Raw genomic sequence first — 23,621 nt, 5'->3', positions numbered from 1 at the left:
GATTGACATTAGTCGGCTTTTTCTTTTTTTTGGGCGCAGTTGGTTCGTCACACGCAAATAGTCTTGTGGCAACCTAACATCATTCTTTAACTGTTAATATCTTAAAGACTAAAATGCATGTTTGAGCTGTTTTAACTGAAAGCAACTTGTTTTGTGCCAATGTTTTGTCTCAAGATTCACACCAGTAATGTTTTTTTTTTTAGGGCATGTTTAAGAAAGCAACTTAAATGTCCTAATTGACCTAAGACCTAATCCTGGCTCAATCTTCAACCCTGTCTCTGAAACTGGGTACTTACTATAGGGTTTGGTTTAAGGGTTAGTTGCATGTAATTATGCATAATTTATAGTTACTATAGTAACGTAAGAATGGCACTGTAAAATAATTTTTATGTATTATAAATCTATTTTTGTATATAAAAGCCCTCGAGCTGCCCATCAGTCTTCTGTTCAGGAAGTCACTTTGTGAATACTGATTTTTATTGATAAACCGTTGAAATGTTTATATCTAATCAAATAATTCATATTTTAAAGCCTATATTAGGGTGGTCAGTGCCCTCATAATTCATACACTGGATGACATGATACACGGGAATCCCCATTATAGTGCCCGGCCTGTGCGTAGAACTACACCTCCCAGATTGTGTTTACTCACTGCTCCCATTTATAGCAACAGCCTTAAATCGCACTGCCTGTTCAACACGTTCTGTACTGCGACACAACGAGGTTCAGGTAACATTTTGTTTATGTTAGTTGTTTATCGTGAAAATATTACCAAATTACATGAGTGAACACGTCCAAGCTTGGGTTGACCAAGTGACTGATGCTGATATTTAAAGTATAAAAAGTTTTTATTTCAAGATATCAAGCTGTATCGTGTTTACATAAACGCTTTTTGTCTTTATATTTTTACTTATTTACCGAGCAAAGTTAAATTGTGTTTTCAGTCGATGTTGTATCACTTTTGTTTTGTCAGCTACGCCCGTGACATAAATGAAAGTGAAAGTCACTCAAAGGCAAAATATAACCACACTGGCTTTAAATGATTACATTGTTTAATGAATACATTTTTAGCTAACTGTGTGATTTGTATGTACATTTCTGAAATACATAACTTAGACAGTTAACTCTGATAGATCACTCTAAATTAAATTGCAATGTGGACTCTTTTTTTTTTTTTGATGCATTTTCTGTAAAGCTGCTTTGATATACTTGTGAAAACCACTATACAAATAATTGTGAATTGAATTTTGTCTAAACTAATCTTTTGACGAATTGAAAGGTGACCTCGTGTCCCCCATAAAACCAGAGATGAACGACGGAACGGAGGAAGAGACGGTTCCCGTTGTAATGGAGACCTCGTCATACTCGCAGGTAGTTTTCAACGATGTTCCTCCATCATATCCGCCAAACACCGCGGTTTCGTGCCGATACACCATCACCGGTGATCTGCAGCAAAACCCGAGGGACTGGATCGGTATCTACAAGGTGAGTAATTAATAACATGAACTCATGTACAGTTTACTGACGGCTATTTCCTGGTTGCCTATTTATTATTATTATTATCACACTTTTTGCATTTTATAATGGATAAAAGTTGTCTTGTATTGCATTCAAAGAAGTTGAATTGATATCTGTGAAATTGTTCAGGTTGGCTGGAATTCGACACAGCAGTATTATAGCTATGTATGGGTGGAACCTTGCCTGGACCATATCGGACCTGAACCGATTGTGCATCAAGTGTTTTTCAAAGGTAGGAATTCACCCTGTTAGCTCCAAAGGGACCTCAACACTGCAAATTGTATATTACTATTTTGTTTATCATAACTTTCCAGTTTGTTCCATCCATAACTTTTTTTAAAGCGTAAAAACATAGGTTGGTCTAATTGACTCAGAAAAATAAGACTGACTGCTCCATGACTTTTTTGAGATACTTTCTTCATACTATAAGAAACTGTTTTAACATAATGGCTATGTTCATGCAACTGGTCCCTGGTGTAATGACTGTGCATCAATGCCATGGATGTGACGTTGTGCTGCTATTTTAGTAAAAGCAGAACCACTAACTTGAGTGGTCCACATCTATTCATCCTGCTACTCAGGGGTCCTAAATCAAGGAACCTTGTGATGTGTCAAGTGTCTCAAGAATTTGGTTTGCTGCCATGCACCACTTTCTTGGCAGTTAATTAAGTGTGGAGCAACGAGTGAGGGTAATTTGAGCATGGCAGGGTAGTTTTTTCATATCAAAAACATATTTAATTTATCTTGCTCTCAAGTGATACGGTAGATTAAACTTTGGACCTTACTATAGGGATGCACTCATAAACAATAAATGAATATAAAATTATATACTATTTGTCTAAATAAATTAAAAATATAATACTAATATATATATATATATATATATATATATACAGTGAGGAAAATAAGTATTTGAACACCCTGCTATTTTGCAAGTTCTCCCACTTGGAAATCATGGAGGGGTCTGAAATTGTCATCGTAGGTGCATGTCCACTGTGAGAGACATAATCTAAAAAAAAAAATCCAGAAATCACAATATATGATTTTTTAACTATTTATTTGTATGATACAGCTGCAAATAAGTATTTGAACACCTGTCTATCAGCTAGAATTCTGACCCTCAAAGACCTGTTAGTCTGCCTTTAAAATGTCCACCTCCACTCCATTTATTATCCTAAATTAGATGCACCTGTTTGAGGTCGTTAGCTGCATAAAGACACCTGTCCACCCCATACAATCAGTAAGAATCCAACTACTAACATGGCCAAGACCAAAGAGCTGTCCAAAGACACTAGAGACAAAATTGTACACCTCCACAAGGCTGGAAAGGGCTACGGGGAAATTGCCAAGCAGCTTGGTGAAAAAAGGTCCACTGTTGGAGCAATCATTAGAAAATGGAAGAAGCTAAACATGACTGTCAATCTCCCTCGGACTGGGGCTCCATGCAAGATCTCACCTCGTGGGATCTCAATGATCCTAAGAAAGGTGAGAAATCAGCCCAGAACTAAACGGGAGGAGCTGGTCAATGACCTGAAAAGAGCTGGGACCACCGTTTCCAAGGTTACTGTTGGTAATACACTAAGACGTCATGGTTTGAAATCATGCATGGCACGGAAGGTTCCCCTGCTTAAACCAGCACATGTCAAGGCCCGTCTTAAATTTGCCAATGACCATTTGGATGATCCAGAGGAGTCATGGGAGAAAGTCATGTGGTCAGATGAGACCAAAATAGAACTTTTTGGTCATAATTCCACTAAACGTGTTTGGAGGAAGAAGAATGATGAGTACCATCCCAAGAACACCATCCCTACTGTGAAGCATGGGGGTGGTAGCATCATGCTTTGGGGGTGTTTTTCTGCACATGGGACAGGGCGACTGCACTGTATTAAGGAGAGGATGACCGGGGCTATGTATTGCGAGATTTTGGGGAACAATCTCCTTCACTCAGTTAGAGCATTGAAGATGGGTCGAGGCTGGGTCTTCCAACATGACAATGACCCGAAGCACACAGCCAGGATAACCAAGGAGTGGCTCTGTAAGAATCAAATCAAATCAAATCAAGTATATTTGTATAGCGCTTTTCACAATACAGATTGTATCAAAGCAGCTTCACAGTATTAAAATAAAATAATACAACAAAGTTTGTTTCTAGTGGAATTTATTGATTGATAGAATAAAATTAAATATCCCCAAAATATCCCCAACTGAGCAAGCCAAAGGCAACAGTGGCAAGGAACCGAAAAAACTCCATCAAGTGACCTAATGGTGTCCTAAAACTCCATCAGGTGACCTAATGGAGAAAAAAAAAAAAACCTTGGGAGAACCCAGGCTCAGTCGGGGGCCAGTTCTCCTCTGGCATTTATGAACTAGAGGCCGGATTGTAGTTTGAAACTGTGAGATTAAGAATATTATATGAATGCCTGGCTGAAAAGATGCGTCTTTAATCTAGTTTTAAACTGGGAGAGCGAGTCCGAGCAACGAACAGTATCAGGAAGGCTATTCCAGAGTTTTGGAGCCAAATGTGAAAATGCTCTCCCTCCTTTGGTTGATCTGGATATCCTAGGTATGACCAAAAGCCTTGAATTTATTGATCTTAAAGAGCGCGATGGATTATAGGGTGATAGAAGATCCGTTAAATAGACTGGAGCTAAGCCGTTTAGGGCTTTATAAGTCAGTAGCAATACCTTATAATTAATACGGAACTTTATAGGTAGCCAATGTAGTGATGATAAAATCGGTGTTATATGATCATATTTTCTTGATCTAGTAAAAACTCTAGCAGCTGCATTTTGGACTAACTGTAGCTTGTTTATTGAGGATGCAGGACAACCGGCTAATAAAGCATTACAGTAATCTAGTCTCGAGGTCATGAATGCATTAACTAACTTTTCTGCATCAGAAACTGATAGCATATTACGTAGCTTAGCAATGTTTCTAAGGTGGAAAAAGGCTGTTTATGTAACATACGAAATATGATTTTCAAAAGACAGGTTACAATCGAGTATAACACCCAGGTCTTTTACTGTAGAGGATAAAGTAACAGGACATCCTACGATGTCAAAGTTGTATTGTGAGAGGTTCTGTGGGCGTTTTTTTGAACCGATAAGTATTACCTCTGTCTTGTCTGGATTTAATAAAAGAAAATTACGCGTCATCCAAACTTTTATATCTTTAACACACTCTGTCAATTTGGATAATTTAGCGTTTTCATCCGGCCGTGATGAAATATATATTTGAGTGTCATCAGCATAACAATGGAAACTAATTCCATGTTTCCTTATAATATTTCCAAGTGGCATCATATATATTGAGAATAACAGAGGGCCCAACACAGATCCCTGCGGCACTCCATAGTTTACTGGAGTTATGATCGATTTTTCTCCATTTAAATAGACAAAATGGTAGCGGTCAGATAAGTATGATCTAAACCAGCTTAATGCTTGTCCTTGAACACCAGTATAATTTTGTAGTCGATCTAAGAGTATTGTGTGATCTATAGTATCGAACGCAGCACTTAGATCAAGTAAAACTAGTATTGAGATACAGCCTTGGTCAGAAGCTAAGAGTAAATCATTTGTGATTTTAACGAGCGCAGTTTCAGTGCTATGATGCGGCCTGAATCCTGACTGAAACTTTTCATAGATATCATTTTCTTGCAAGAAAGAGCCCAGTTGAGTGGACACAACTTTTTCTAGTATTTTAGACATAAAAGGTAGATTTGAAATGGGTCTATAATTTGCTAGATTATTATGATCTAATTGTGGTTTCTTAATGAGAGGTTTTATAACTGCCAGTTTAAATGTTCTTGGAACATGACCTAAAGATAAAGATGAGTTAATAATATTGAGGAGAGGCTCTTCCACTACAGGTAACACTTCCTTCAGTAGTTTAGTTGGTATAGGATCCTATAAACATGTTGTTGTTTTAGATGAAGTGATACGTTTATTTAACTCTTTTTGTTCTATAGTTGTAAAGCACTGTAATTGTTCTTGCGGGGGGATAATTGAGGCTGAATTATAAGGTGCGATTGAGGATTGAACGTTTACAATTGTGGTTCTGATGTTTTCTATTTTCTCAGTGAAGAAGTTCATGAAATCATTACTACTAAACTGTAATGGGATATTTTGTTCGGGTGACGTCTGTTTATTTGTTAGTCTAGCCACGGTGTTAAATAAAAACCTAGGATTGTTTTGGTTGTTTTCTATTAGTTTGCGGAGGTGCTCAGCCCTGGCCGCTTTTAGGGCCTTTTTATAACGTGACATACTGTCTTTCCACGCGATTCTAAAGACCTCTAAATTAGTTTGTTTCCATTTACGCTCTAAATTACGGGTTTCTCTCTTTAGAACATGCGTAGTATTATTGTACCATGGTGCTTTAATTTTCTCTCTGACCTTTTTTAATCTAATGGGTGCAACAACATCCAATGTTCTAGAGAGAATGGTGCTCATAGTGCTAGTTAGTTCTTCTAGTTCATCTGTTTGTTTGGGTTCAGGCAGCAGCTGAGACAGATTAGATAAGCAATTTGAGAAATTATCTATGGTGGATGGAAGGATTGTTCTGCCTGGTCGAAAACGCGGCACAGCATGACATATTACAGCAGTACGTAATATGCAAGTTACCAAGTAATGGTCAGTGAAGCATATCAAGGTTCTGGCGTGGCCTAGCCAGTCTCCAGACCTAAACCCAATAGAGAATCTTTGGAGGGAGCTCAAACTCCGTGTTTTTCAGCGACAGCCCAGAAACCTGACTGATCTAGAGAAGATCTGTGTGGAGGAGTGGGCCAAAATCCCTCCTGCAGTGTGTGCAAACCTGGTGAAAAACTACAGGAAACGTTTGACCTCTGTAATTGCAAACAAAGGCTACTGTACCAAATATTAACATTGATTTTCTCAGGTGTTCAAATACTTATTTGCAGCTGTATCATACAAATAAATAGTTAAAAAAATCATACATTGTGAGTTCTGGATTTTTTTATTTTTTTATTATGTCTCTCACAGTGGACATGCACCTACGATGACAATTTCAGACCCCTTCATGATTTCTAAGTGGGAGAACTTGCAAAATAGCAGGGTGTTCAAATACTTATTTTCCTCACTGTATATAACAATAGTGGATTTAACATCCAAATTTAACTTCTAATGATAAAATGTAAGTAACCTTCTACTATTAAACACTTTAGTCAGTTCAAGAATAATTTATACATTATTATTTATTTGATTTGAAGAGCATTATGCAATTAGAGCATTAGAGAATTATGAAGAGCAGTTTCATGTCTATCCTTGTATTGTTCACCTGGTCGAGGTTGATATGGGATTTAGAAAGTAATTATTAAAGAGAGTTATTTGTACAGTAATCTAATTACACTGTTGAAAAAGTAACTTACCCAACACTATATATGTGTGTGTGTGTGTGTGTGTGTACCACATACTAAATTCTGATGACGTTGAAACTCTATATGATAAAGATCTGTTTGTTCTCAGAGAGCTACCTGCCCAAGGATGATGGAGAGTTTTACCAGTTCTGCTATGTGGACAGCATCGGTTATGTCAAAGGAGCCAGCACCCCGTTCTGCTTTCAAAGCCCAGCAGAAACAAGCCTTGACTGCAGCTTGGAGAAGGACCTGTTAGTTATAACAACACAGGTACAACTTGGACACCATGTGGAGTTAAAGTTTCTAGTAGCTTTTCCTTTTTGCTAGCCACTAAAAGTTTAATACTCAGACCAACTGGCTACAAAATCTGTTTTTGAATGTCCTTGTGAGTAGGAGCAGGCAGAAAAGATGGAGAAAGAGAAAGAGGACTTTGTCAAAGAGATCGAGCACTTAAAAGAAACAAATAAGATCCTGAAAACTGAGTTGGAGGAAAGACTGCATGAGCTCTGCCGTCTCAGGGTTAGTCAGATTCTCTTCCTTTTACAACACTTGTAAAATGTATGTACTTGTTATTTACAGTCTTTGTGCTACCTCCAGTTGTACTAGATGTTTTTGTAATGAAGGTCAACTGACTGTCATAATGCCTCGTTATTTTTAGACACTTGTCTTTGTGTAGTGGGGAATGTTGTACTACTTGTTGTCCTAATCAGTGTTTTTTTTATTGTTTTTTTTTACTATTATTTATATACTATCCTATAGTTTTAACTATCTTATACCTTTGGATAGTATACCTTTACTATCCTATAATTTGTATTTTCAGTTTGTACTTTATTTTTTAGTTTTAGTTAGTTTATTATGTGTCATTATGTCATTTTTATTAGTTTTTTTAATATATATTTCTGTGTAGTTTTAATTATTATAATTTTATTTAATTCTTAGTTCTTTTTAGTTTTAGACTTACATTTATTTCAGTTAGTTGTCAAGGCAACATTTCTCATTTTCATGAAAGTGTTTCATCTAATATTCATATTTTATTTTATTTAAATTCAGTTACCGAAAACTATTTTAATAGTTTTTGTGTTATATTTTGTTAACAAATATCAACACTGGTTCTACTGCATTGTTCTTGTACTGATGAAACACCACTGTATATCTACAGTGGTGAATAAAGTGATCATAAATGTGCTTTTATACCAAACTGCAGAGCTCTCTAGATGATGTGAAGTCAAAGGATAAGCCGGAAACACCACTGCCAGATGTAGAGAGTTTTAACGCCACTGAAGAGGTAAAGATCAAGCTAACACCCAGTTGAAACATGTCTGTAATTTTACATCTGTAATTGAATCTGTTGGATTGAGAATTGTAAGAGATATGTATAACTTTTATCAAACAAAATTATTCACAGTCACTGAACGCTCTTCATGAAAAGTATAAGAGAGCTGTTCAAAAGATCCACATGCTTAAGAGTGAAAAGGCTGAGTTACAGCAACAGGTTGAACTCCAGGATACCGAAAACCTCAGGTGAGTTTCCTTATTATGGAAATCTCTGTACCAACATATGTTTTTATATGCAAATGTAACCGGTCCTACTCAACCCGCTACCGGGGTCTCCAGCGTGGGAGGCGGGCGTGCTAACAAGGACGCTAAAGATCGCTAGTCGCTAGCATGCCTCTTGAGGCCAGGGGAGTGAGGTTTACACGCACAGCTCTTTACTGGCCTATGTTCGTTAGACTCACCCTCTAAACCTCACTCCTATCCGGGTCACGGCACCAAATGTAACCTGTCCTACTCAACCCGCTCCGAGCGGGACTCGAACCGGGGTCTCCGGTAGGGGAGGCGAGCGCGCTAACAAGGACGTTTTATTTTCATCTGTCCTTTTTCTCCAGGCTGAGTACCTTGCTGAAAGAAACAGATCAAAATTACAACAAAGTACAGGACCAGGCCAAGTTGTTACAGGTTTGCAAATGCTTTCTCATTATGTGTTCTTACCGTTAATGATAATTAAGAATACAATTATTTATTTCTGTAGTCATAATCCATGACAAGACCAAGACACAAAAATACAAGAGACAAAATAGAGAGAGAGAAAAAAAGTAAACCAAATCAAATTAATACAAAAAAGGCAGGGAAACAAGTTGTGGCATAACTAAAAGTCAGAGTAAATAAACATTTTTGAGCAGGTCTTTGAGTTCACCAGCTGACTTCAATATTTTATTTTAGGTGGATGTGCAAAGCAGCAGGAAAGACAATGAGAAATTGCTCAATGAAATACAGGCCCTCAAGATGAGTAAGACTCTGGAGGACCGGAGAGCTGAAAACAAAGCATTACAAACATCCATGTTAGAGCAAGGAGCCCAAGAGAAAGAAGAAAACAAAGTGAGGCTTGTTCTTATAGATGTTTGAAGCATCATGACTGAAAATCATTAGTCAGGAATAACCGTATCATCATGAAGTAATCTCTTTGTGACTGAACACTCAGGTCCAGATTCAGGCTCTGCTTACTCAGCTGACAGAGGCCAGAGGCCTGCTTCGCAGTGAGGTGCAGAACTGCAAAGAAGCCAACAAGCGTGCAGAAGGAGCTGAGCAGGAATTGAAGGAAGTGAAAAATAAGCTGGAGGAGATGACCTTGAAACAGGCTGAGGACGAGAAAACCAATCAAATCCAGGTATTACACGGTGTCATGTTTTTTTTAACTTTAGTTTTTTTGCGAGTATCAATAAGTATTTCAATCCTGATTCAAGACAATTCTGTAATTACAGGCACAACTTCAGCAGGCACAAGACAAAATTTACGAAATGGCAGAGACATCAAGATTAGACAGAGAGACGTTTGATAAAAGGAATGAGGTGATCTGTTTTGTTATGACACAGATTAAACAACACTGTTAGGTACATTACCGTTCAAAAGTTTGGGGTCGGTAATATTTTTTAAGTCTCTTATGCTCACCGAGGCTGCATTTATTTGACAAAAAACTGTAATATCATAAAATAATATAATGGAATTTAAAATAATTATATTTTAATATATTTAAAAAAATGTCATTTATTCCTGTGATGGCAAAGCTGAATTTTCAGCATCATTACTCCAGTCTTCAGTGTCACATGATCCTTCAGAAATCATTGTAATATGTGCTTATTTGGTGCTCAAGAAACATTTCTTATTATCAGTGCTGAAATCAGTTGTGCTGCTTAAAGGTACATTATGTAACTTTTGGACCTCTAGTGGTTTGCAGAGTGTGTGTGTTCACTACACATTGCTCCTAATGTGTGTGCACTAACTTGGATGGGTTAAATGCAGAGGACAAATTCCAAGTTACCATACTTACACGCACGAGTGATGTATATACGCAATTTCCCGCAAAAACCATCCTGACAGGGCTATAACAGGCTTACCGTAGTGAATCAGGGTAAGACAAAAACGTGTTTTGGAAGTAGGATTGATGTTGTATTCACTCATTACTTAAATTGTGTTCATTTTGAACAAATAGAAGTTACATAGCATACATTTAATATTTTTGTGGAATTTTTGTGGATTCTTTGTTGAATATAAAGTTCAAAAGAACAGCATTTATTTGAAATGTCATGTGTCCTTGCCAAATAAAAGTTGTACTGACCCCAAACTTTTGAACAGTAGTACATTTTAGGAACTTAATACAAAAGACATTATGGAGTTCAGAGCACTGAACTACATGCCAGTCAATTATTTAATAATTATTAAATTATTCTTATTTGATGTGGGTTTTTTTTATCTCTAGGAACTGCAGGAAGAAGTAAATAAACTTCGTAGGTTGTTGTTTGACTACCAGGTTGCGTCTGTTGCCGCAATGTCTGATCAACTACCCAACCCTCAAAGCCCACCCACCTCCCATTACTATGAGAGCATCGATGATTTGACAGGTCGGTAAAATAACAGTTATCTTAAAAGTTGAAACATTCAGTTAGACTAAAATCGTCTCAAAAATTAGTGCGTTAACCTGATAACTTATTATATTTGTACATTATAGCAAATCCTGCAGAAACAGAGATACAGGTAATTACTTATTTCTTATATTTTGAGAATGAGTTTCCAGAGTTCAAAATGACTGAATTGTTTGCATTTCCTGATGTGCAGATTAGGGTGTGCCAGCACTGTCAGGAGGGTTTTCCTGGCATCAGCGAGGAGGAATTGGAACAACACGAGCTGTCTCACAAAGTGTGTCCATTCTGCACTCAGATCTTTGACGACTGGCAACAGCAGGAATTTGAAGATCATGTCTACAGTCATGAGGATTAGTCCGTTTGGATTTCTAGATCTGATATAATGTATTTAGGAAAGTATCGCTTTTTAAAGTACTGAATGGTTCAGGATTTTCTAGATATGCATCACTTTCGTTATTAGCTATTATAATGAAAATAGTTCTAAAATAGGGAAATGACATGTTTTTTTATTATTATTATTATTATCTATTAATAAATAGAATAGATAGAAGATACACAACAGACATAAAATAAAACTAGTACCATTTTCTTTTATTTACCAATACTTTTTTTTTCCAGTGGTGAATCAGGTTTTAAAATAATAAACATATAAAACATAATGAGACTTGTTGGGTTGTGAGAAATGTGAGAAAAGTGGATGATTTTATTATCAGTTTTTCCTCTCAAACAAGCTTGGCTCACACAACATTGTGACATTCTTTGACCTTCACCCTGATCTCCTCCTCCTTGCATGACAATATATTTACAAAATAGTGTCTTATTCTCAAGGTGTCATTTGGCTGGCCTCCTCAGGCGTGACGTCTTGCAAAAACAGTTCCGCGAACAGAGCTGGCAGCCAGTACTGTGGCTCCACTGCAGCTTGGGAGTCCAGCCACGCTAAGCCTTCTTTCAGCAGGTGATCCTGAAAACAGTGCAAAAGATATTAAAGAGGACCTATTATGCTTTTTTTTTACATTTTCAACTTTCTTCAGTGTGTAATGTTGCTGTTTGAGCAAGAAAAAGTTCAGTAAAGTTGCAAAGCACAAACTGCGAGCCTTGGTGCTCAGATCCGATTTCTTTTGTTTAAAAGCAGAATCATTACAGGTTAAAGCTTGTGTGAGTTGAATTTTTGGTGAACTTAGACTCATTTCTCGTACCGAATTTATAAAATAATCATTAAAACATTCCGCAATAATCTGATCATCATCCTGGATACAGCCATCCACCATGAGTTTTAAATGTTTATTTGCTGATTTTTCCTTTCCAAGTAATTTGTCAATGCTCTTCCATAACTTTTTAGAGTTTCCCACTGATCTAGAGTGACGGTAAAAGTCGCATGAATTCTGATATGACTTGAAAAGATTAGATTCCATGTGGTTTGTGCTGTTCACACTATCATTAGAAAAACAGATCTGAGTCACATGGAAGCAAAAAATAGATTTGGGCCACATTTACCTGCAGTCTGAACGCAACCAAAGTCCACTCCAAAGGGAGTTATTCTCTATATCAGTAAGCTCTGTTTTTGAACTCCCTGAAAGAGGGGCTTTATAAGACAAAACTAAACAGATAGACTGGGAAGAGAGCTTCTGTAACAATGTAAAATGAAAAATAGTGGGGTTTTTTTAACATTCAAGCATGAAAACCTATTCAAGTAGACCCCAAAATCAAGATTTTGCAAATGGGCAAAATAGGTCCTCTTTAATTTGTGATATAAAAGCATTCAGATTGGTGTTTTGTTTTTCCTGCACACTTACAAGAACGTGACAGGCCCGCTCTCTCTCCCACTTGAGGCTGTCTCTGATCTCGCTCACTGTCACATAGCCCTTTTTCTGTAAAACAAGGACAATGATCAGATCTGATATCACAGAAGTGTAAAGGCCTCAGACTTTGTGTCTAGTATTGATTACCTCTGCTAGCTGAAGGACAACAGTGTGATCCATGTTGAGCTCTGCTGGGACCGACTGGACTAGATAAGAACCTCCAACGGGAATCATCCCGAAGCCATTTCCCATGGCCTTGAGCTTCTTGATGGCCCGCACCAAGTCATCCCTGAGTGACGACATTAATGGGTGGTGAGAGAGTTCATGTGTTCAGAATAGATAGAGAACAGTACAATCAAAGACACTCACTGGCTCACATCCTGAGCAAACTTCCCTCTTCCTTTCAAGACACGGTGGTGAAGTTCCTCCAATGTGATGAGACCTGCACCAATAATATCATTTATTGATTAATACTTACAATTATTTTGATTGAAAGTGAAGTTTTAGAGAGTTGTACTGGGCAGTTATGTGGTCATTACTGCAAAACAAACCAGGTGACAAGGTGATCAGGTCTTGTATGGTGTTTTAGAGAGTGTCTAGGAACGTATCAACATTATTTAGAAATATCTGACTTCTAAATGCCACGATTGACCAATCAGAATCAAGGAGTCCAGACAGCTGAATAATCATAATAGAGCATTTGTTTTGCCACACATACGCAATATCTCCAAGGCACAAAATACTACCATCAATATAAGCCCGTTTAATTGATAATATGCAATACCACTTTAACCCAATGAAATGACAAAACTTACCACCATTTCTGTGTTTTAAAGCTAAACAGACTTCAATGATCTGTACACCAAGCTCATAGTAGAAATCTCCAACTCCAAGCATCTCAGACCAAAATCCTTTTCCAGCTGCGCAAAAAAAAGAAAAGAATAAAGTTCATAAGGTCATATAACTTTTTTCACTGAAATTCTAATTATTTATCATTATACTTACAATAACATATTATTTATATTATAACTATACTGTATATCATTTATATATAGTATAATTATAAATTATCATTAGTATATGAATGAGTATAAATCATAAAAAGGTAATAATTTATATAATTATACTTAGAATTTATAATGTAAATTATACAAATTTCATATGAGCACACTGTATAGACTACACTTTAATATTACGGTAAATAATAAAATGACATATAAAGGGAAACATTTAGGATAAATACATACATGCAAGTGGATCGACCCCTATGGTGGCACACATCTCTTGGAACTGAACCCTGAATTGAGAGTTTTTACGGATTTCTTGTTTATGCTTGCTGGCAAACTCCTCCAAATGGGTCTTAAAGGTTTCCAATTGTTTTGACATCTACAGGGACAACACATACATTCTGAAACTGTTGTTTCACATCTGTAAAGCTTGCTTTCATCCAAAATCCATGTCGTGCTCATCAGGGTACACGCACCTGTGCAATCTGATCCTCAGCCAGGACATTACCTCTTTCTTTATACTTTGCCTGTGACAGTAAACAAATTAGCTGGATGAAAATGCTAAATTATTTTCCTAGTTAATTAATCTCGCAGAAGTGCTGTGATCATACCTCTGCAAGTTTCTTCTTGGCGATCGCTCCAGCTCCGACTCCTCTTCTGTGCATGATGTCTAAATAAGAATCTCTAAAATACTACAAAATGAAACAGTATTATTTTCCTGTTCTAACAACTAAGTTATAGTAATTGACTTCCTATTCAGCTGAACAGCTTACGAGCTACATAGTAACAAATCGAGACAGAATGAAGAAGCAGGCGAACTAAAATAGATATATTACAATAAAACAAACTAATAGTGTTGTTCTCTGTCAATTATGCTCTTTATCTACAAAGTTTCCAACAGTCCGGAAAGAAGACATCAACAGAAGTGTATTATTTCTTCTGTACACGAGTTAGGGCTCGTCGTTACTAATGTTTTGGTGAATGTGTCGATAACGACACCCATCGGACTGGAGAGCAACTGACGAAACAATGTTACTTGGTCAAGTTCATAGATATATCTATGGGTCAAGATTCTGTGGGATCATTATTCACATGAAAACATTTTCTTCGCACTTAAAATGTAACGTTACTTTCTGCAGTTTAGAACATAAAGCGGAATTATTACAAACAATCCTCGCTGTCATTAATCAAAATGTAGCGCTTCATTGGAAAAATAATCCTCAACAGGGCATATCAGACTGATATTTCCATAAATGTATGTGATTTTTAAAACAAAACCCCATTATACGCACATGTCTACACAAAACATGCAAGTATGTAATATTTCATCAAATTTAGTAAATTCAATATTCAACATAGGCTTCATCAAACGTGTGCAAAAGAGCAGATTCAAATGAAGGATTTTGGCCGTAATTGGGGCTGCTATTTAGAACTTTTTTATTATTATTATTTTATTTATTATTTTATTTATTTTTTATTAATGCCAAGGTATCAAAAATATAACTTGCATAGCAAAAATGTACAAATTACATACAACGAAATAAAGAAAGCAAAACAGCATATATATAGGCTACATATAGCCTGTACATGCTCATAAAAAATAAAATAAGAAACAGAACAGAAAGCTTTAATGAAATAAATTAAAAAGTTGAAACAAGTTTATTGTCTTAAGAGCTTTAAGATTCTTCGATGACGAAATGCTTTGTTGGACCTCTCGACCTTGCTCCATTATGACGCAAACACTCTATGACGTCATAGAGGCCGCGCTAAAGTGCAAAGTTGAGCATCAGTCTGTTGAGTTCAGGAGGAAAACGCAGCGATTAGCAGTATTATCAGACTGTTTATTTGTTAGTTCAAATCGGATTTTTGGATATTTTATCAATCTACTGCAGAAGTGTCATAGCAGACATATCAGAGAATTGATTTTTGCTAGTGATATTGGATTTTTGGATAAGTGCATAATTGTCAATCCATTGTGATCAATTGCGATCCATTGTGAAAATGACATTTCTGAGCAAACTTTTTGGATGCTTTAGCTCCTTCTTGCCAAGACACCACTTGTCAAGACAGTGCAGTGATGGCAACCTAGGATGTAGCAGCATTCAGGAGGAGCCCATCCAGAGACCTCCAGAAGATACAGACATGGAGGAAGAGATGGACTACTCTCTTGTTGAGCTGGAAATATTGCTAGATTTCTCCAGTGCGGCAGAACCACTGATGATTCGAGTGGAGGAGCCTGAATCCCAAACTCCACATGCCGGAGTGGAAAAATTTCCACGTTCCTGCACAGTGGCGAAGCCATTGCTGATCCAGGTGGCACCGCAACACCCTCTACCAGATGAGGCGGAAACATGGACATCTTTCTCCACTGTGGCAGAACCATTGATGGCTGAAAAGGAAACTCCCCCTGATGAGGTGAATAAATCGCCATGTTCCTCCACTAAAGGGGCAGAAATTCTGATGGTTCAAGAGGCACATGCTGAGGAGGAAATACTGCCATCTTTCTCCACTGTGGCAGAACCATTGATGGCTCAGTTTGAAGAACTTGAAAAAGAATTGCCAAGCTACTTCACTGAAGTGGCAGAAACACTGATGGTTCAGGAAGCACCTTGGCATCTCACTCCACCTGCTGAGGAGGAAATATCTTTCTCCACTGTGGCAGAACCACTGATGGTTCAGATGGCACCAGCTGAGGTGGAGCAAGAGCGTCCACCTGAAAGGCGAGGGAGGAGAAGGACAAAGAAGGAGAGACAGAAATGCTCTTCAACTATAAAACTTCCAGGTGCAACTCCACCAGCAAAGCCAAAACATGCTTGGATGGATGTCAGTCCTGCACAAGATACCAAGGCTGAGAAAGAGACAATAAAAAAAGAGAGAGAGGTTGAAGATAAAACACCTGTAATGAATGACGAAATGATGAGGTGTGTAGTGGAGGTGGATCTGAGACAAGAAAGGAGAATGAAAAAGGAGAGAAAGACTGATTATGCTACTCCACCACCAGCAAAAGCAAAGCTTGCTTGGATGGAGATGGATGGAGACAGTGCAAAAGTCACACGTACGAAAAAAAGTGAAGATGAAAAGAGAAGTCCTGAAAGACAAGAAAAGATAGAAGATAGAAAGACAGAGCAGGCAGCAGATATTACTCCACCTCCCGCAAAGGCGAAAAAGACGTACCTACAGGAGCCTGAAAGCAGCAGCAAAATCAGCCAGAAGTCCAGCAGAAAGCAGAAGGGACTTCTTCTCGTTTATAACCTGGTAGAGAAAAAGGTCACTGCAGAGAGAGAGAAGAAGAAGATCAGAAAAGAGGAGAAAATACAAAGGCAGTTACTGCACGAAAGATACCGCAATGATCCAGCCATGAAACACCTGCTCATCAACAAACACAACAGACTGAGCAAGTCATATGCTGTGGTCTCACTCTCATCATCTGAGCATCAAGGAAATAGACAATGAAAAACATTTAAAGCAAATAAAACGTATTTTTATAGAATATTTCTGCCTGTCTCGGTTTATCCGTTTGTCTGTGAGTGTGTTCAAAGTGAATTTAGTTTTGAGAATGTGACTTTTACACCTGTAGCCTCATATGTTCACCACTAGATGTCCTACCTTTCTATGTGGCATATGAGGGTAAATTGATATCATTCTGTTGGACCGTGCTCACATATTTACATATTATCACATATTATATATAGTTTTTTAATTCATATTTTAAATTAGCTTAAGTAATTTAGTTGTGTTTTTGTTATTCTTATTAGTTTTTTAATTTTTATGTGTAAGTTAAACTACATGAAAATGAGAAATGTTGCTGCTAAAAATAGGTGGATTTTTTTATATTTTATTTCAGTTAAAGTGTATTTTATAGGTAACACATTTTTTATGGTTTTAGTTTTTAGTTAACTATTATAAACCAGATTTATGCCATATATATATATAAACCTAATGAATGCGTGGCAAGGTTTATATATCAGGCCCCTGATCTTCTGGGTGGTGCAAATGTGTTTTGTTTTACTTATATGAATTAAATTAATAAATGTAGGATTTGATATGATTCATCTCTCAGTTGCTTTCAAAGAGAGGTGAGGACAGAATTAATTTTGACAAAAAAAAGAGAAAAAAAAAGATTCCCAAATAATGCCTCTGTGGACATGCATACATATTAAAGGGATAGTTCACCCAAAAATGAAAATTCTGTCATAATTTTCTCACCCTCATGTTGTTCCAAACCAGTTTCTTTCCTCTGTTGAACTAAAAAGATGACATTTTAAATGTTGGTAACCAGACTATTGATGGTAGCCACTGACTTCTGTAGTATTTTTTTTTTCCTATGGAAGTCAATGGATGCCGTCAAATGTCTTGTTACCAACATTCTTCAGAATATCTTCTTTTTAATTCATCAGAAGAAAGAAACTCATACAGGTCTGGAACAACTTGGGTGAGTACGTTTTTGTGAACTATCCATTTAAACGTCATGAGCGAACAGCTCTACATATTTTTTTTTCTAATGCTAAAAAAAATCACAAATGACAATTGATGATTTTGAAAACAATTTAATTATAATTAGGCTAACCGATTTTCATTTAGAGATACATGACAAGATATTTAGATAGGGGTGAATCCAGGGTGATTTGGACACTTTTTGCCATTGAGATGTCTAGGAAAAAATGTGAAATATTCTGGTACACTCCTTTGCTCTTCAAATTCGATCTGTTCTCCAGGTCGCTTTAGAGGCACGTCCTGTTTAGCTTTATTGATTCCTGTGGGTCATGAATAAAACATGATAAAATGCAATTTACACAATGGTAAATCCTGATTATTTTCACTTGCAGAAGGCAACTTACTTGAAGGCATCGGCTTTACTCTGAACCCACATCACAAACTCTTTTTTCAGCAGGTCATTGAAGATGCGAGTGTCTGAATCATCTGCCATAGTTGGTCTGTAAATGAGCATCAGATGCTGCCTGTTACTTTATGCAACCTGAATATGTAACATATACATGCTGTCCATTTCCCCAAACTTACTCGCTCTTCTTCTCTCTCTGATTGAGCAAATAGTTGACAAAGTTTTTCTGAACCATCGAGTCCACAATTTTGCTGATGTCACTTGCAATGGTTGATTCAGCATAACGACGGCTAAACTTCTGGATTGAGCTATTAATGATATTTGAAAACAAAACAAATAAAGCATACAAACAAAACAATCTTCTATTTCATATGTCTTGTCTTGAAAAAAATGTCATTTATTCCTGTGATGGCAAAGCTGAATTTTCAGCATCATTACTCCAGTCTTCAGTGTCACATGATCCTTCAGAAATCATTGTAATATGTGCTTATTTGGTGCTCAAGAAACATTTCTTATTATCAGTGCTGAAATCAGTTGTGCTGCTTAAAGGTACATTATGTAACTTTTGGACCTCTAGTGGTTTGCAGAGTGTGTGTGTTCACTACACATTACTCCTAATGTGTGTGCACTAACTTGGATGGGTTAAATGCAGAGGACAAATTCCAAGTTACCATACTTGGCCTTCGCGTCATGTCACAAGACACGCACGAGTGATGTATATAGGCCTACGCAATTTCCCGCAAAAACCATCCTGACAGGGCTATAACAGGCTTACCGTAGTGAATCAGGGTAAGACAAAAACGTGTTTTGGAAGTAGGATTGATGTTGTATTCACTCATTACTTAAATTGTGTTCATTTTGAACAAATAGAAGTTACATAGCATACATTTAATATTTTTGTGGAATTTTTGTGGATTCTTTGTTGAATATAAAGTTCAAAAGAACAGCATTTATTTGAAATGTCATGTGTCCTTGCCAAATAAAAGTTGTACTGACCCCAAACTTTTGAACAGTAGTACATTTTAGGAACTTAATACAAAAGACATTATGGAGTTCAGAGCACTGAACTACATGCCAGTCAATTATTTAATAATTATTAAATTATTCTTATTTGATGTGTTTTTTTTTTTATCTCTAGGAACTGCAGGAAGAAGTAAATAAATTTCGTAGGTTGTTGTTTGACTACCAGGTTGCGTCTGTTGCCGCAATGTCTGATCAACTACCCAACCCTCAAAGCCCACACTGTTAACAATTTTCTTGTATTTTTACAGTACAGTACTGGCAGCAAGGTTGCCAGCAAGTTACTGTATTTTGATTTACAGTAACTGTACTGTAATTTACTTTACAGTACACAAGATCAGTACTGTAAACTACAAAACAGCACTTTACTGTATTTTTGTAATGTTTCTGCTTCTGCTGTAATTAATTATACAGTATTGTACTGTAATATCTATATTGATACATTATTGCTAAATATTATAATTTTCAAATTACTAATAATGATTTTATTATATTTATATAATATGTAGTTATTACAGTATATAAATTTACAGGTAATAATATTATACGGCAACTTCAGAATAACTGCAAATCAATCAATCCAAACAATGTTTTGTCAAAAACATTTTTTATTAATCAATTACACTATTGTGTATTTGTGAAAAAAACATTTCATTTAGGAACACTGCATGTCCAATACACCAGCACTTTACAGGTAAACAGCTTTTAAAGGGATAGTTAAAGGAACATGCCGACTTTTTGGGACTTTGGCTTATTCACCGTATCCCCCAGAGTTAGATAAGTCCATACATACCCTTTTCATCTCCGTGCGTGCTGTAACTCTGTCTGACGCACCCACCGCTAGCCTAGCTTAGCACAAAGACTGGAGGTAAACGGCTCTATCTAGCATACTGCTCAATAAGTGACAAAATAACGCCAACATTTTCCTATTTACATGTTATGATTTGTAAAGTCACAGCATGTACAAATAACAAGGTCACATGAGACACAGCCATCTTCTAACCGTATACATACTGGGAACTATATTCTCAGAAGGCGAAGCACTGCTACTTCTGCGGAGTGATTTGCTCGCAGCACCCGAGAAGCTGCTCAGGTGAGGAGCAGAGTTCGCTCAGTGTTGCACTAATCACTCCGCCCATGTAGTAGTGCTTCGCCTTCTGAGAATATAGTTCCCAGTATGTGTACGGTTAGAAGATGGTTGTGTCTCATGTGACCTTGTTATTTGTACACACTGTGACTATACAAATCACAACATGTAAATAGGAAAATTATGGCGTTATTTTGTCACTTATTGGGAGCAGTATGCTAGATAGAGCCGTTTACCTCCAGTCTTTGTGCTAAGCTAGGCTAGCGGTGGGTGCGTCAGACAGAGTTACAGCACGCACAGAGATGAAAAGGGTATGTATGGACTTCACTTATCTAACTCTGGGGGATACGGTGAATAAGCTGAAGTTCCAAAAAGTCGGTGTGAGAGGTTGAGAAACTGCATGACTTGCAGCTGTAGCTGAGGTGGTACTGGAACCTGGCGGTGACCAAAACTGAAAAAGACATGACACACAAAAACACGTATGACAAAACCTGTTATCCACAGCACCAATAAAGATGAGCAGACAGTGTAAGAGATAAATTTTAAAAGAAAATTCTGTAAAAAAAACAGCCAATAATTTTTTTTTTAAAAATGTAACCTTTAGATTTTTAAACTTTAAGTTTAAAACATTGTATTAACATGGCTAATACTTACAGAAAACTCCTTTCCAGGCTGCAAATAAAATTGGCCCACACTGTAGAGCTGTAAGAAATCAAAATACATATTATTCAGTTAACTGTTATGTTTCTTGTTGAGGACATATATTTCATACATCTGCTTTACGTTACAATACATCTAGGTTAATAAAAATAAGCTTCACGTTCACTTTAAGCTTCACTTGACCTCTCTAAATATTTGAACTTGCTTTTTTGGCATGCATTTTACTTGTCTTTGTTGCCTAATAGATCATTATTAACTCTGATAGTTTTTTTTAAAAACAATTTACACACTTTATTCATATTTTTAATTATTATAGTAATCATTATTTGTCATTACAAATCACAATGCTACAGAACTGGGTATCCCGCCTAAATAGAAATGAAATAAAAGGCTAAACTGGTACCATTGCCAATCTCTCTTAGACCAAATCACCCATCTTGCGTTGCAAAGGAAAGTGCAGTATTTTTAACACGTGTTTTCATGTGTTTTTGTGTCTAAACGACTAATTAAATTTGGTCCAGTATTTATCATAAAAGTTCGTAAAATCGTTACATCATCAAGTTCGCCATCCGAGAAACGGACTGCAAATATAGCATTTTGAGCAAAATAACGTTATGTCAATTATAAGTGCTTGTTTTTACCACTGACGGGCTCGGATGTTATGGAAACGATCAGATAACAGACATTTTAGTTATCATAAGATCCTTCAAACGTACAATGTCAAATGCAGTAATTTTATCTCGCAGACCATCGTATAACACATTTAACGTTAAATAACCACCTCTATTTGTCCTTCCACCTTTCAAACAATCACCAAGTCTGCTTTGGTCGAAATAAACCGTAAGGTAATGTTTAGGCTATTCAATGTTCAAATCTCGAGTTAGATTTGAAAATGTCGTGACAAGCATCGGGGTGAAAGAGCAGCTCTAACTAACGGTGTTTTTGCAACCGTCGCTGGCTAAACTTCCACTGTCATTTGTACACTATAGTGTAAAATCCTAAAACCTTATTATAAAATTCAAAATTAACTTACCAAATTTCCAGATATCCGCAGAGTGAGATCCAGCGAGTGATCTGCGTCTGCCTGCTGCAGTTGTGCTCTGACGTCAGTCGGGCGGCGCGCGCGCGCGCTCTCTGTTTACAGCAACCCTGTATTTTTGCCAGGCATTTTACAGCCAGGTTACAGCTAGGTTACAGCAACACTAAAATTTACTGTAAAATGTTCCCGCTCAAACAAAATTACCCACAATACAATGCAAATTACGGTACTTTACTGTAATATAGAAATGCAGTATTGTACTGTAGGTTATTACAGTACTGTGCTGCTAAATCTACAGCGACATTTAACAGTGCACCCACCTCCCATTACTATGAGAGCATCGATGATTTGACAGGTCGGTAAAATAACAGTTATCTTAAAAGTTGAAACATTCAGTTAGACTAAAATCGTCTCAGAAATTAGTGCGTTAACCTGATAACTTATTATATTTGTACATTATAGCAAATCCTGCAGAAACAGAGATACAGGTAATTACTTATTTCTTATGAATACATATATTTTGAGAATGAGTTTCCAGAGTTCAAAATGACTGAATTGTTTGCATTTCCTGATGTGCAGATTAGGGTGTGCCAAGCACTGTCAGGAGGGTTTTCCTGGCATCAGCGAGGAGGAATTGGAACAACACGAGCTGTCTCACAAAGTGTGTCCATTCTGCACTCAGATCTTTGACGACTGGCAACAGCAGGAATTTGAAGATCATGTCTACAGTCATGAGGATTAGTCCGTTTGGATTTCTAGATCTGATATAATGTATTTAGGAAAGTATGGTTTCGCTTTTTAAAGTACTGAATGGTTCAGGATTTTCTAGATATGCATCACTTTCGTTATTAGCTATTATAATGAAAATAGTTCTAATAGTTCTCTTAATTGTAACGAATGAGAAGAGGAAGCAAGATGCAAGTAAAAGCTCTTTATTGAATGCATGTTATAATGAAGGTCAAAGTCCAGAATAGACAGGCTAGCGGCGCAGGGACCCCGATGGTCAGATGAACCCGGTGAGTGGAAGTGCAGCAGTGCGGTGAGACGAATCCAGTGATGATAATAATCCAGAATAAATCCACAGGAACACGAACAGGAACAAGGAAGGCACAAGACTCGAGATGCAGACTGGACCACAACCAGGATACCACAAACAACGATCTGACAAGGAGATGAGAAAGTGGTGAGCATATATAGGGTGATGAGATGAGCTGCAGCTGGTGACGGGAGTGATGAGCTTGATTGCTGATGAGCGCTAATGAGCCGGCACGCCCACACAATCAGCACACACACACACACAACAACAGAACACGAGACAAGAAAGAGACAAAGGATTTATGAACCATGACAAAAATAGGGAAAT

At 37.1% G+C, this 23,621-nt stretch overlaps 2 protein-coding genes and 2 long non-coding RNA genes across 4 annotated transcripts; 1 reads left to right on the top strand and 3 right to left on the bottom strand.

Annotated features, from left to right (window-relative positions):
• Window positions 1–566: 566 nt before the first annotated feature.
• Window positions 567–11,465, top strand: calcoco2 (calcium binding and coiled-coil domain 2). The gene is made up of 14 exons (XM_084134830.1): window positions 567–729; window positions 1,280–1,485; window positions 1,648–1,750; window positions 6,999–7,159; window positions 7,283–7,408; window positions 8,094–8,174; window positions 8,295–8,410; window positions 8,776–8,845; window positions 9,110–9,265; window positions 9,369–9,554; window positions 9,649–9,735; window positions 10,644–10,785; window positions 10,893–10,918; window positions 11,000–11,465. The coding sequence occupies exons 1-14, from the start codon at window positions 579–581 to the stop codon at window positions 11,159–11,161; spliced, it is 1,773 nt and encodes a 590-aa protein (XP_083990956.1). The 5' UTR covers window positions 567–578; the 3' UTR covers window positions 11,162–11,465.
• Window positions 11,377–14,588, bottom strand: LOC311095935 (vacuolar-sorting protein SNF8). Its single transcript, XM_084134831.1, has 9 exons — window positions 14,386–14,588; window positions 14,224–14,304; window positions 14,089–14,139; window positions 13,853–13,991; window positions 13,421–13,525; window positions 12,975–13,047; window positions 12,753–12,894; window positions 12,600–12,674; window positions 11,377–11,767 (listed from the first exon to the last, which is right to left on the bottom strand). Exons 2-9 carry the CDS (start codon window positions 14,275–14,277, stop codon window positions 11,630–11,632), a joined length of 777 nt encoding a protein of 258 aa, XP_083990957.1. The 5' UTR covers window positions 14,278–14,304; window positions 14,386–14,588; the 3' UTR covers window positions 11,377–11,629.
• Window positions 14,589–18,124: 3,536 nt separating this feature from the next.
• On the bottom strand, window positions 18,125–18,797 carry LOC311095939. Its single transcript, XR_014608923.1, has 3 exons — window positions 18,632–18,797; window positions 18,451–18,546; window positions 18,125–18,366 (listed from the first exon to the last, which is right to left on the bottom strand). It is a non-coding gene; the product is annotated as an uncharacterized lncRNA (long non-coding RNA).
• Window positions 18,798–20,889: 2,092 nt separating this feature from the next.
• LOC311096516 lies at window positions 20,890–22,320 on the bottom strand. The gene is made up of 3 exons (XR_014609048.1): window positions 22,253–22,320; window positions 21,214–21,261; window positions 20,890–21,010 (listed from the first exon to the last, which is right to left on the bottom strand). It is a non-coding gene; the product is annotated as an uncharacterized lncRNA (long non-coding RNA).
• Between the last annotated feature and the right edge of the window lie 1,301 nt (window positions 22,321–23,621).

Source organism: Abramis brama (genome assembly GCF_963993115.1).
Source record: "Abramis brama genome assembly, chromosome: 14".
NCBI lineage: Eukaryota > Metazoa > Chordata > Actinopteri > Cypriniformes > Leuciscidae > Abramis > Abramis brama.
The sequence above is the reverse complement of the archived record's forward strand: the minus strand, read 5'-3'. Positions and strand labels throughout refer to the sequence as shown.